The sequence below is a fragment of the Cyprinodon variegatus genome, unplaced genomic scaffold (genome assembly GCF_000732505.1).
Source record: "Cyprinodon variegatus isolate N-32 unplaced genomic scaffold, C_variegatus-1.0 Scaffold164, whole genome shotgun sequence".
NCBI classification, from domain to species: domain Eukaryota; kingdom Metazoa; phylum Chordata; class Actinopteri; order Cyprinodontiformes; family Cyprinodontidae; genus Cyprinodon; species Cyprinodon variegatus.
This window is the reverse complement of record NW_015150617.1, coordinates 645,354-657,558: the sequence shown is the minus strand read 5'-3', so window position 1 is coordinate 657,558 and position 12,205 is coordinate 645,354. Positions and strand designations below refer to the sequence as shown.

Genomic DNA, 12,205 nt, shown 5'->3' with positions numbered 1-12,205 from the left:
GTTCACCGCAGTTCTACCAGGGGCCACGCTTTCTTTCACTTTTTCTCATCATCTTCTCCTTCTTTCCCATCGCCCGGCTTGCCACAGGTTTGCCTGCTGTGTCTAAAAGTAGCAGCAGCAGCAACCCAGACTGACAGCAGCTCATTGGCTAATTTGTATCACGTGTAGCCTGGTTCCAGACGCTTTGGGAGGCTTTACCATAGTAACAGGAGATGTGGTGCAAGTGAAGTTAGACACCGCGGTCCGCTAATCCGTGACCTCTGTTTTGAAGCTCTTCTGTTCAATATCTGCTCTTTGTTCATAAAATCACAAGACTCTCTTTAAATGTAGTGAAACGTTTTAAGTCCTCAATAAAAGTCCTGCAGTCTCTGATGTTTTGATTCACGGTCAACATTTTAAAACCCAGAACCTAATGTGAGGATCTGTTCCTCAGCTGATGGATCTGTATTCCTTCCATGTTAAGGTTCTTCTTTCTGCCTCCTTTCTGCAGCAACAAGTCCTCTTGCAGTAAGATCGCCATGCGCCTCAAGGTGCTGCGGCGGGACGAGGTGATCCGATCCACCTACTGTGACCTTCCGGTCGCCACGGCACCGACTCAGGAGCTGATCCCAATGCAGGAAGGGAAAACGCTGGATTGTCCGGACCTGCAGGACATCGCCAAGGTGTCTGAAAGCGAGCCGACTGTCAAATGGTACTACGAGAATTCGGTGAGGCAGCAGCAGGTTTGGAACCTCTCTACCCGGCTGGTTGTGGGTCAGCCATTAAACATGTCGCTGGTTCTGCTGGGTGAGGTGACACCTTTTCAATCTGTTCTCTAGAAGTGCTATGAGTACCCGTTTTGGGATAAAGACCGGGAACAGCAAAGAACCCGCCTGCGGTTCTACACCATGCTCACCACATATCAGGGTCTGTACTTCTGTACGGTGCAGTACCAGCGGAGAGGCAGGATGCTCAACTTCACCAGGAGCATCAACGTCTCAGCCATCTGTAAGTCTGGAGCTGCTCGGATTCAGGTGGGAGCAGGTGGACCCCTGAAGGTAACCTCTGATGCTGTGTCCTCTTCCTGCAGATCCTTTAAGAGTGCGCAAAGAGCCCACCATCCTCCATCCGACCAAAGACAAGGTCTTCTCTGTCAGAACCAGTAAGTGGCTGTCGGACCGGATCAGACCTGATTTGATGAACCATAACCCAAATATTCAGGGCTCTCATTTATAAAACATTGTGTAGGAACCATACTTAAACTGTATATGTAAAAAAAAATAAACCATAATTATCTTTGTGTATTTAAATTAGACAGCTGATCAATGTTATTAATTGTAACCAGTGGCAACCAGTTCAGTTTAGTTGATTTCTACAGCACCAATACACTACAGGCGTCATCTCAAAGCACTTTATAGAAGTTTTCCATCTAATAAACCAGCTGATTACATCCAGTCCTTGACTGCACGATTCGCTGCTCCTATATAAGCATGTAGGGATATTAAGTCTGCGCTTGCAGTGTGTTGTTGCCTCTACAGCCATCCGTCACACTGAGCATGCATGCAGCAAGAGTGGAGAGGGAAAAACTCCCTATTAACAGGAGGAAACCTCCAGCAGAATATATATATATATATGTATGTATATGTATATAAACTCAAGCCCCACAAGCTCTGCCCTAACCACTAGGCTGCCAGTCTCCCAATACATTTTTTTACTGACATCATTATTTTTGCACAAAGACGATTGAAAACCGCTTTCTTCTTTCGTGCCGAGTTATGATCCAGCTGAGGTTCGGCTGCTGGACTGGCAGCTCTGGTTCTGACTCTATTTTCTGTTTCCTGTCAGACACGGACGTGCGTCTGGCCTGCAAAGGCCTCCTTCCTCTTGTCCTGCACAACACTTCCCGGGAGATTTGGTGGACGGTTGACGGGAAGAGAGTGACTGCAGCCAATGATCGCTTCTCCCAAATAAACAGGTAGAAACTGAACAAACCTGCTTCTACTGGCAGATTTCTAGATATCTTCTCTGGAAATTCATCTAAAGTTCAGCTTTTAGACCTGGTTTTATGTTAGAAATAAAACCCGGAAATGAAACATTTACATGCCTGCAGTTAGTGCAAAAGAAAATCGAAATAAAAGTGCAATATTGGTTTAAAAAATAACCGGCACTTTAATTTTCTGTATTATCGTTCACCGCTAATGCTAATGTGGCACATTTGAAGCGGCGTATTCAAGCAAAGACAGAGGTTTCAGATAGATTCAGGAATGTTTTTTTGTGTCTGCGTGTTGCAGCCTGGAGAAAAACGATTACGGGGACCTGACAGAGGAAAGCGTTTTGGTGATTGAAGACTTTCAGCCAGAAGATCTGAAGCGGGAGTTCAACTGCTCTGTGAGAAACGCAAAGGGCTTCGAGACCCGCAGAGCTCAACTGCAGGAAGAGGGTGAGGAAGACTCTGAAGGGGAAGGAGAATCTAGCCCTCCTAATGCCGGTCTTGTGCGAAATTCTGTTTCCCCGTGAAAATCTGTTCCCCCTGTGTCGGGAGCGCGCATTGCAGCCAGAGAGGCGGATCTGACCATTCTCTAGGCGCTCCTGATCATTTTTCCATAAAAACTGCTCATATAATCATCTCAACTTTGTAACATCCATTTTAATCGGTTGCTCTTTTAAAAAAAATGTAAAATAAATACATTAATGAGGTCCTCTTACACTGTTTTGTGTTGTTTTTTAAACGGCAAGATAATCGGTATTTCTCCAACTTTTGTCCCTTCAGCCTGACAGAAATAAACGTCAGTCACCGAACACAACAACACGTAGTGTATTTTTAATTTTTCATTTCTGATATAAGAGGATGGAAACTGGCTGATAGCAGGGCACACAGATTAAGACGTCCTGCGAAGATGAGAAGAATTTCTGGTTAATCACCTTCTAATGTAAAATATGACATATTACTGGATTAAGGACATTTCTAGTATAACATATCACACATATCAATTTTAGAGAAATTAGAAACAGTTGCTCTTTATTTCCAAAAGATATGGGAGGAGGAGAGGATAGAATGGATGATTCAGCTTACTGAAATAATCTGTTCCCCCTCCATAACAGGGGAAGAAATTGATTTACCTGCAAGTCTTAAACTGTGCTTATTCCTCTCACCACCAAGAACAAATCCTGTGGATTTGGTCATATTTACTCTTTATTTGCAAAAATTAGAGGGGAACAGATTATTTCAGCTGCCTGATCAGGATTAAAATGATTAATCCTGATCATTTTAATGAAAAATGATCAGGAGCGCCTTGAGAATGGTCAGATCCGCCTCTCTGGCTGCAATGCGCGCTCCCCAAACAGGGGGAACAGATTTTCACGGGGAAACAGAATTTCGCACAAGACCTCGGCCGGAGCAGGGTAGAGAGCGGCAGGTGTTAACCTTAGGCTGTGTTTGCTCCCAGTGTCGCTGCCCACCGTGGAGCTGGGTTGTGGTCTGGGCATCACGCTGCTCCTCATGCTGCTTCTCTTCATGATTTATCACGTCTTCTGGCTGGAGCTGCTGCTTCTGTACCGCTCCTGGTTCGGCACGGACGAGCGGCACACAGGTGAGGCGTCCATCTGGCCTTTTGTTTTTCTGTTGAATGCATTCATCTTTCACTGTTATGTCTTTCTGTGTTGGTGCTCAAAAGCTTTCAGTGTATTAAACCAAACCCGATAGACGGCAGACCGATGACCAGATCTGCTTAAACCTTTAAATCTTAACCTCTCAATGTTTGATCATTTGTTCATATGTTTGATCTTTTTTTAAACTCTAGATGTTCAGGACTTCTTAAGACATTATAGGTATAGAGCAGCTGCGCTACTCTGTAAAAAACAATCTAGAAATAAGTAACAATTTCTTAAATTAAGTGCATTTATCCTTAATTTAAGCAGATAAACAAGATTATTTACCAATGGAATGAGTATTTTTACTCTTAAAATAAGATAATTAGATAATATGCAATTGAAATAAAACAATGAAGTTGTGTTTTCTTATTTAATTAACTATTTACTTAAATTGTCTTGTTCGATTGACAAAAATGCCAGTTTTATGTCCTCAATGCAAGAACAAATGCAGTTATTTTAAGAAAAAAATGACTTATCTAGATTTTGATCTTTTCCAGCAACATGTCGCTACTTAAAGGGGAACGGACCTTTTTTTTTTTTTTTTTTTTACATTGATCTCTTGTTTTTACGTTCTTACATAATGTTCTACTCACACATATTAGTTTTCTGTCATTTGGAGCTGTTCTGAAGATATTCCGTTATGTTATATCCAGGTAACGTCTTCCTATTGGCAACGACTTGAAGGCACAAACTAAACTGTTCATTATTTATTCTTTATGATACACCAGCATTCATAACATGTAGGCGAATCACTGTCCCCCAGACATCCGCAGTTATATTTTTTATATCTATATTTTTTTTAAAACAAAGTGGAGCGTGTAACAGATCCAGCGTCATGGGTATTTTATGCAGTAAAGGTTTTGCCACATTTAATCTTGCATGAAATTTGCATGTAAGTTTATTATCTGTTACGATCAGAACAGTTTTAAAAAGAGTTTGACGCATTTAAAGAAGAAAAAAAAGATCTTCCTGTTTATAGAGACTGGAAAAATTCTGTCATGTGTCAGAAGCACAAACGCAGGCTGTGAGGTTTTTGTTTGAACCACATGTTGTTGGTGTCTCCTGTTGCCTAAAACCCCAGTTTAGAGAGAAGTTGTACTTTCTTCTTACCTTTACTTTGAGTATAGTGTAAAAGTTTTGTAAGTTTGGGTTGGAAACGATCTGACTTTGCAGCTTCAGTTCTGAGGAAATTGCATCAAATTGAGATAATGGAAATAATTCTGCCTGTGGTCATGAGTCTCTACAACGCCTCCCGCAAGTGATTCAGCTTCATGTTTGTATATCTGGAGCGCGTAACAAAAGTAATTTCCCTCTGGGATTGCGTAAAGTATTTCCGATTCTGATAATCAGACCTCAGATCAGATAAACCAAGTTTCCTTTGACTTTATATAGACAAACGGGTGAAGACATTTTTCATACTCATGTTTAGTTACTGAAGCTGTTTCCCTCTGTGTTCAGATGATAAGGAGTTTGACGTCTACATCTCGTACGCGAGGAACAGCGAAGAGGAGCAGTTTGTTCTGTCAACGCTGCGCAATGTTCTGGAGAACGTGCTCGGATACTCGGTGTGCATCTTTGACAGAGACAGTCTCCCCGGAGGCAGTGAGTTCCTTCATCCCTTATTTCTTCATCTGAACCACACTCACACTCATCACCCATTCATCAGCACTTCATCCTTCCATCTTTCTCTGCAGCCATTACAGATGAGACGCTGAGCTTCGTGGCTCGCAGCCGGCGCCTCCTGGTGGTCGTTAGCCCTGGCTACGCCTCCCGGGGCTCCCAGGCCCTGCTAGAGCTAAAGGCTGGGATCGACAGCATGGCGCTGGACGGGCACCTGAGGGTGATCCTGATCCAGTACAAGCCAGTCCAGAGACAGAGCTTGGTCAGGGAGCTCAGGAGGGCCCGGGTTGCTCTGGCGCTGGTCCGCTGGCAAGGGGATAAGTCCAAAGAACTGACATCTCGCTTTTGGAAGAGGCTGAGAGTGGAGCTTCCTGTGAGGAAAGTTAGTGGGGACGGTAAAGGGAGCAGTAGAGAGGGGGCGCTGCTGAGGCTCATCAGTCAGAACAGCACAAACTCCCAAACGGGCCTCATCAGTAATGAAAAAAAAACCCCGCAGAAAGTCTTTAGCTCTGCAGCGTAGCGCAGGTGACGCTTCTGATTTTTATTCCTTCAAAACTGAACTGTTGTACATAGAAACAATATTGAGCTGAAACCAATGGAGAGTCAATATAGTCCTCAGTGGTTTTGGGAAGTACAATCTAAGCCAAGAATAGATTAAAATGTTCATATAATACAGCTGTTCCCCAAGTAGAGGAACTCATAAAAGAAAAGTTTGGGAACCACTGCTGTAGTACATTTTATCAGCCGGTCAAGTAAGAACAGAAACACTTCTGGCCTATTTAAAGCTTATCCCAAGTTAAACCAAAGTCTCTATCAGTTTGAAATGTTGGGATGTCAGAAGAGGAGATGTTTACTGCAGAGGCCATCTTAATGTTCAGGATAGTCACTTTGATGGTGTTTGGTAGCTTGTTCCTTCATGGCAACACCTGTAGAACACTTTGTATTGAGGTACTGAAAGGACAAAGGTACAAGAAGATGTTCCCGAGAAGAGCACAGAGGTGGAAAAGGAGCATATGTCTCTTCTTAGCGTAAACACCTGCTGCAGACCCATAACTTTGTCTTAGGTACTGTTAGAGATTAGGTTCAGCCAGCTATGGCAGCCAGAGGGGGAGTTAAGGGCTGAATGGTCTACTATATGATTGAGTTTTTTAAGGAGTTTCATTGTTTTCATGACCTGCTTAGGGATAATTGTTGCTCATATCAATTGCTGGGATTGCAAATCAGGCTGGCAAAACCTGATTTCAACGATGGAAAGAGAAGAATGGAGTATTTATCGTCCCTAAGTCTTTATATTCATAGCAAAAAACTGTTAATCAGAACATTTCAGGGTTTTTCTGTTCATGTGGTATTTGACAGTATTTGTCAGTAGGTATGAATGTTATTTGAATAGACTGGATATTGATTAATAGTTAGTATCATGAATAATGAGTAGAGCTGCATATCATCAGCATAAAGCAATATCTGGAGTAAAATAAGCAAATAACACCCAAAGATCAGGAGATTATTACGAATAAATCGGTAATACCAAGATTCTACCTCATGGTGGCGCTGAAGGAGTGTCCACCAATCTGTTTAAGAAAAAATGTCTTTCTCATCCAAATATTTTTACTCGTTAGCTTAAATGTTCTACCTTTCTACAGTTCTTACTTTAGGTTTCTACAGTTACCTAAATGTTTTACATTTTGGCGCAGGACTTTTAGTTTGTTTCTGTTTCTAAGTTGGAAAATTAATAATATATAAGCTTCATCTGCTTTTGTTTTAACATAAATCAGCCCTTTGTTCAGTTTGAATATTTCACTGTTGATCCTTTTTGAATTCTCTCGGCCTGCTGGATTTTGAAGCGGAGCCAGATTGAAGTTGATCCCGGTCTGTTGGCTCTGAGAACAGTCTACAGGATTTCTGGGGTTCAGATGTGTTTTCTCGACCACTGATCCAAATTATGAATGTTAATATTTCACACAGTGAAATGCAGAGATTGTCATGGTAGTAAAAAAAGCCAGAAAAACAAAACACTGTGCTGTTTCTAAACAATACAACTTCAAATCTGAACTGACCGCTAATATCAATGTAGCAACGTTTGAACCCGACTATAGAAATCCTGCCAGCAAGGCTAAAAATCCACCACATTACCCAAATAATATTTACTCCTCAACATGAACATGATTCCACAGGAGACACTCCTCCCTCCCTCTCTTCAGCTCAGCGCTCCTCTCATGTAGCTTCTGCAGCCTCCTTCAACTTGGCCTCATTACCCAATCAACGAATCGTCATCAATCACTTTCATCTGCTCATTATCCTCTCATGTCCAGTATGTTTTAAATGCAATATTTAGTGTATGTTATGACAAGTATGAATAGTCAATTAAAGCTAATTTAAAAGTTTACATTTAATTTCACAAAAGGAACCTTCCTGTTTGAACAGAAAGGTGATTATATGTTCTAAAAGTTGTGTTGCATAAACATGTTAATGTTGCTATATGAGAAAAGATGTATTTCTGGTCTTTAGGATGAATTGGTTTTGTTTTTGTCACCACCTGTTGGCCGTTAGAGGAACTTTTTGTATATTTTAGTAATTGTTTATATATTGTGTTTCCTTTTATTGATAACATTTCATCTTACCCTATGAGAACAGAAATCACCATAAAGATAAAGGACGGTGTCATCTGTATAGAGTAGCAGTTAATGAGGAAATTAGGGAAAACCTGACTCTTAATGGGGCTTAGTCCACTGCAAATACTGCCATTACTGCAGGTTCTTAATGCCCACAGTAAATCAGTTATTCAAAATGATTTTTCAGGTTAAAAACATGCTTTTCTGTTTTTCTATTTCTTAAACATGCTATGCTGTTTTAGAATTTGACAACTCTGTATTGTTTTCCAAGAAGGGATTCTGCACTTTGTCATAAGATGAATATAAAACAAATCATGTTTTTTATTGTTTTTCCATCATGTTGTTGCAAATAATTAAAGAAAATTTGCATTTATTGATGTTTTCTTCATTGATCATTCACCTTTTCTCAGTTAAAGTTTTCATTTCAAAATTAAAACTTTTTTTTTTCTTGAGTTGAATCCATTTGATTTCCATAAGTGGATCTTTACACTCATTTTACTCTGAAGGGGTCATGGGAGTCCAGTTGCGGGAGAAGGCTTAACATCGTGACACCTTAACCCTTTAAAGCCGATCCAAGAATAAAACAAAACAGAAAATTACTTTTTTTTGGTTTGAAGTCCTTATTTGGCCTTTTAACAAAATATGTAAAAAGAAAAAACAGAAATACGTTTTTGATATTAATAATTTATTACTATGCGATAAGTCAAGATTATTTTTTGTGTAGTCTTCTGCCCTCTGTTATCAGGTATATCTGATTGTGTACAATAGGATTTTGAGCAAAGTTTTTACCATTAAATTATGCAAAAGGTGTCAGACGCAAAACATTTCAGAAACCGTATGTATCAAATATGATACATTAGGCATTACAGGGTTAAGTATTTTGAAGGTGTTGCTTTAGAAACACGGGATGCCAAAAATGCGCAAAAGGAATATACTGCTTCTTCATGAGCAAAGCAGGGGCCTGCCAGGCATCTTTCCACTGAACCCATAAAAACTTGAGGTCATTGTGTCTACTGTTTACGGAGTGACTCGCACTGTTTTCTTCACTTTTGAAAGCCGATCAAAGATGTCTGCATTGCTGGGTTCACCACATTCTCAAAGATAGAACCAATATGGAGAATATCACCATCTCCACCAGAGGTTTGACTGGACGGTCGCCTTTAGTGGTACTTCCACCTATCCACAAGCTTAGCTGTTCTGAGTTGGGTGACGAATCTCCTGGACAACTTAAGGAAGGTGAGATGGTGTTCTGACAGCGCACCTGAGTGAGGCTAGCCTCTAGAGCAGAGGTCATGGATTAGCGGACGGCAGTCCGGATCTGGAGCCACCTGCGGGCTAATCCGGACCCAACCTAATTTAAAACATTTATAGATTACTGCCTGTTGTCCGATGCACCGCTTCTCCTGTTAATATAGTAAAGCCCCATCCAGCACCAGGCTGCATGTGATACAAATTAGCTAATGAGCTGTGTCAGTCTGGGTTGCTGCTGCTGCTACTTTTAGACACAGCAGGCAAACCTGTGGCAAGCCAGGCAATGAAAAAGAAGAAGATGATGAGAAAAAGAGCAGGGAAAGTGTGGACTGCTGGAAGAAGCGTGATGAACTAGTGACAAAAAAGTGAAATGGTGTACTCAAAGAGGACCCTGCACATCTTCTGTATGTTTGGCTCAACCTACGGCTGTGAAGCAGGATTCCCCACCATGACCTTAATCAAAGTTAGATATTGATCCAGGCTTGATACGTGCTTTAGAATGGCTTTGTCTCCATTCAAACCCAGGTCTAAAGCCTTGCAGGTCAGCTTAAAGCCCACTGCTCTCATTAAACCATAAAAAGGAAAGAAAAAACAAAAACAAATGTTCAGGTGTTTTATAAAATATGCGAATCAGGAAATTGTCTATATACCAAACTGAATGATTTTTGTTCTCTACTACAAAAAACACTTTAGCTTTTATAATTTTTTATGTAAAAAGTCAATGTATAACATGGATTCATAAACACCTGCATTTTATTTCAGTGTTAAATTCTGTTTTAAGTAACACATTATAAATAAAGATTTCTCCAGACCTTTACTGGTTGTTGATTTTCTCTATTCGGACCCCGCTGATGTTTAATTGGTTACCCCTGCACTGCAGGAGATGAAAGGAGGACAGCGGTGCATTAGGGAAGCCGTCTGGTAGACGGTGCAAAAGAGTGAGGTAGAGGGGGCAGCTGGCCACAGTGTGCACTGGAGGTAGGACGACGAAACAGTCCCTCAAGGGCTAAATGAAAAACGGCTTACTTAAAAGCTACCGGTACCCTCAAACCTTTTAAGACAGTTCCTTACTTCATCCTTTGTGAATATTGATTTCTCTATCTTTCATTCTGATTTTAAAAACCCTGTCTACGCTGCCTTCTTCACTGTAGGTCACAGCAGTATTTAGTCCATGGGTGGATTTCCCAACATAATGTAGACAAAATTTAAGATTTCTTATCTCCTGTAATTTTCCCTACGCATATTTTGCAGGCGTTGCAGTGATCTAATTTAGCCAAATTTGCGAAAATTGCACAATTTGTTTCTAAATTTGCTATCTTTGCCTCCTTCAGCTTCGCATCCTTTTGAATTCAGGAGCTTTCCTCTACATAATGATAAAATAGAAACCTGCTACAGCGGTACATTCGAATTACACTTTAATGGACTTCAATCATATCCAATTGTCCTACTGCAGGTGATCGATATTTTTTTTTTAAGTTAAAAGTGTTTGCTAAAGTTATTGACTGGGTCATGTTAGGGGTGACTTTAACAGAGTTCATTAGTGATGTGAAATTGTTTGTGTTTTTAGATGGCTCTCTTCTTTCTTTGATGTCTCAGATCTGTCAGAGTCCATCCTGCTGTCAATGAAGCGCAGTCGGCGCCTTCTCTTTGTCCTCAGTCCAGAATTCCTGGCAGAGAAGAGCTTCAGCCTGTTGGAGTGTCGCTTGGCTCTGTACCTGCAGCATGGCCACCAGGCCTCCGTTGTCACAGTGATACACCGCTCTGTCAGGAAAATTCCCTGCATGGAGGTTGCTCAGCTCCGTCAGGCCTCGATCTGCACCGTGACATGGCGTGGCAGTCAGTCAGAACCCCGCCGCTCCCGATTCTGGCTGCGACTGCGGCTGGCACTGCCCGTCAGGCCCCTCGCTCTGGGTAGAAGGATGATTGACAGCACATCATCTCACTCTGACCTTGCAGCTCTGGCGTTACATAGAGCTCAGCGGATCCGAAAGCAGAGAGACAGAGCTGAACAGAGCCGGACAACCAGGAGGACATCATGTACCCAAAACTACAGAGACCGAAAGACTCTTTCCAGAGGGAGGAGCTGTGTAAAGAGGGAGGAGGGACTGTTGCCCAGTAGAAGGTGCTCAGGATGCACTGGGTTTGTGGGTCAAGCGGAGGAAAAACAGGTAGAGCATGTAGTGCAAACTGAGATACAGCAGGTCATATGTGAGAGGACTGACACAGTCACAGAAACAGACTGTAATCTCACGCCTGACCCCGCCCAGAAAACAAATAACCCCTCCTTCTCACCAAATCCCACCCCCAAAAGCAATATTCTCTCCTCTTCCTCTGAGCCCATCCTCGCCAGGAGTTATCAGGAAACCAACGAGAGGAACTCTATCCAACAAGATGGGGTCAGCTTGAAGACCTCTAATGAAATGATATCAGTGGGACAGAGAGAGGAGATTATGCCAACTTCGCTTCCAACAGAAAATCCTGTCTAAGCCTTTTCAATTTGTTTTTTCTATCATATATGTCCCAATTCAATCATAAACCAAAAAAACTCATTGTTGAATATATGGAGCCATTAGATCTATGTGAAAAGCTTAGTTCTGAGCTATGAAGGGACACTTATATGAGAAAAAATATGATCTCTGTTTTAAGTTCTCTTTAGAACACTTGCCTCAATGGTTTGGATTATATGAGGACTGATATTTCAGTTTCTGAATTAAAAAAATTTTGTTGATGTATTGAAAAATGAATTGTTGTCCATAACAACAGTGTGGGACATTTCTTCTCATTTTAACAACACAAAAGAAGTGAATGAAGAAGAAGAAGAAGGAAGAGTTCTTAAAAGCTTTTTTAATGATTTGAACACATTGGGTTCTTAACTGACACATTATTCCTGGAGGCCATCTTTAGCAGGTTTTCATCATCCAATTAGCCTCCGTATATTTTTTACAAGCAAAGTCTTAAAGCAGATAGATAGGACCGAGGGGATGAACGCTTTGTTTCTGTTCACGACTGCAGGTCAAACTCTTTTTGTATGAAAAATTTCTGCATGTCAGCTACCGTCTGTGGGTCGAGTTAATCCTGCTTTTTATTGGAGACAA

The 12,205-nt window shown here is 41.4% G+C and overlaps 1 protein-coding gene across 2 annotated transcripts in view; it reads left to right on the top strand.

The window, feature by feature from the left end:
* Positions 1 to 11,673, top strand: part of il1rap (interleukin 1 receptor accessory protein) — a 26,453-nt gene extending 14,780 nt beyond the window's left edge. The window contains exons 5-12 of one of the 2 annotated variants that reach the window (XM_015378106.1): positions 491 to 707; positions 819 to 987; positions 1,070 to 1,141; positions 1,825 to 1,954; positions 2,271 to 2,419; positions 3,426 to 3,569; positions 5,089 to 5,232; positions 10,707 to 11,673. In XM_015378106.1, the coding sequence (XP_015233592.1) occupies positions 491 to 707; positions 819 to 987; positions 1,070 to 1,141; positions 1,825 to 1,954; positions 2,271 to 2,419; positions 3,426 to 3,569; positions 5,089 to 5,232; positions 10,707 to 11,596 (1,915 nt within the window). In that variant the 3' untranslated portion in view covers positions 11,597 to 11,673. Of the gene's footprint in view, positions 1 to 490; positions 708 to 818; positions 988 to 1,069; positions 1,142 to 1,824; positions 1,955 to 2,270; positions 2,420 to 3,425; positions 3,570 to 5,088; positions 5,233 to 5,324; positions 8,222 to 10,706 lie in introns of those variants that run through there. The other variant, XM_015378107.1, reaches the window with a different exon arrangement.
* Positions 11,674 to 12,205: the final 532 nt, after the last annotated feature.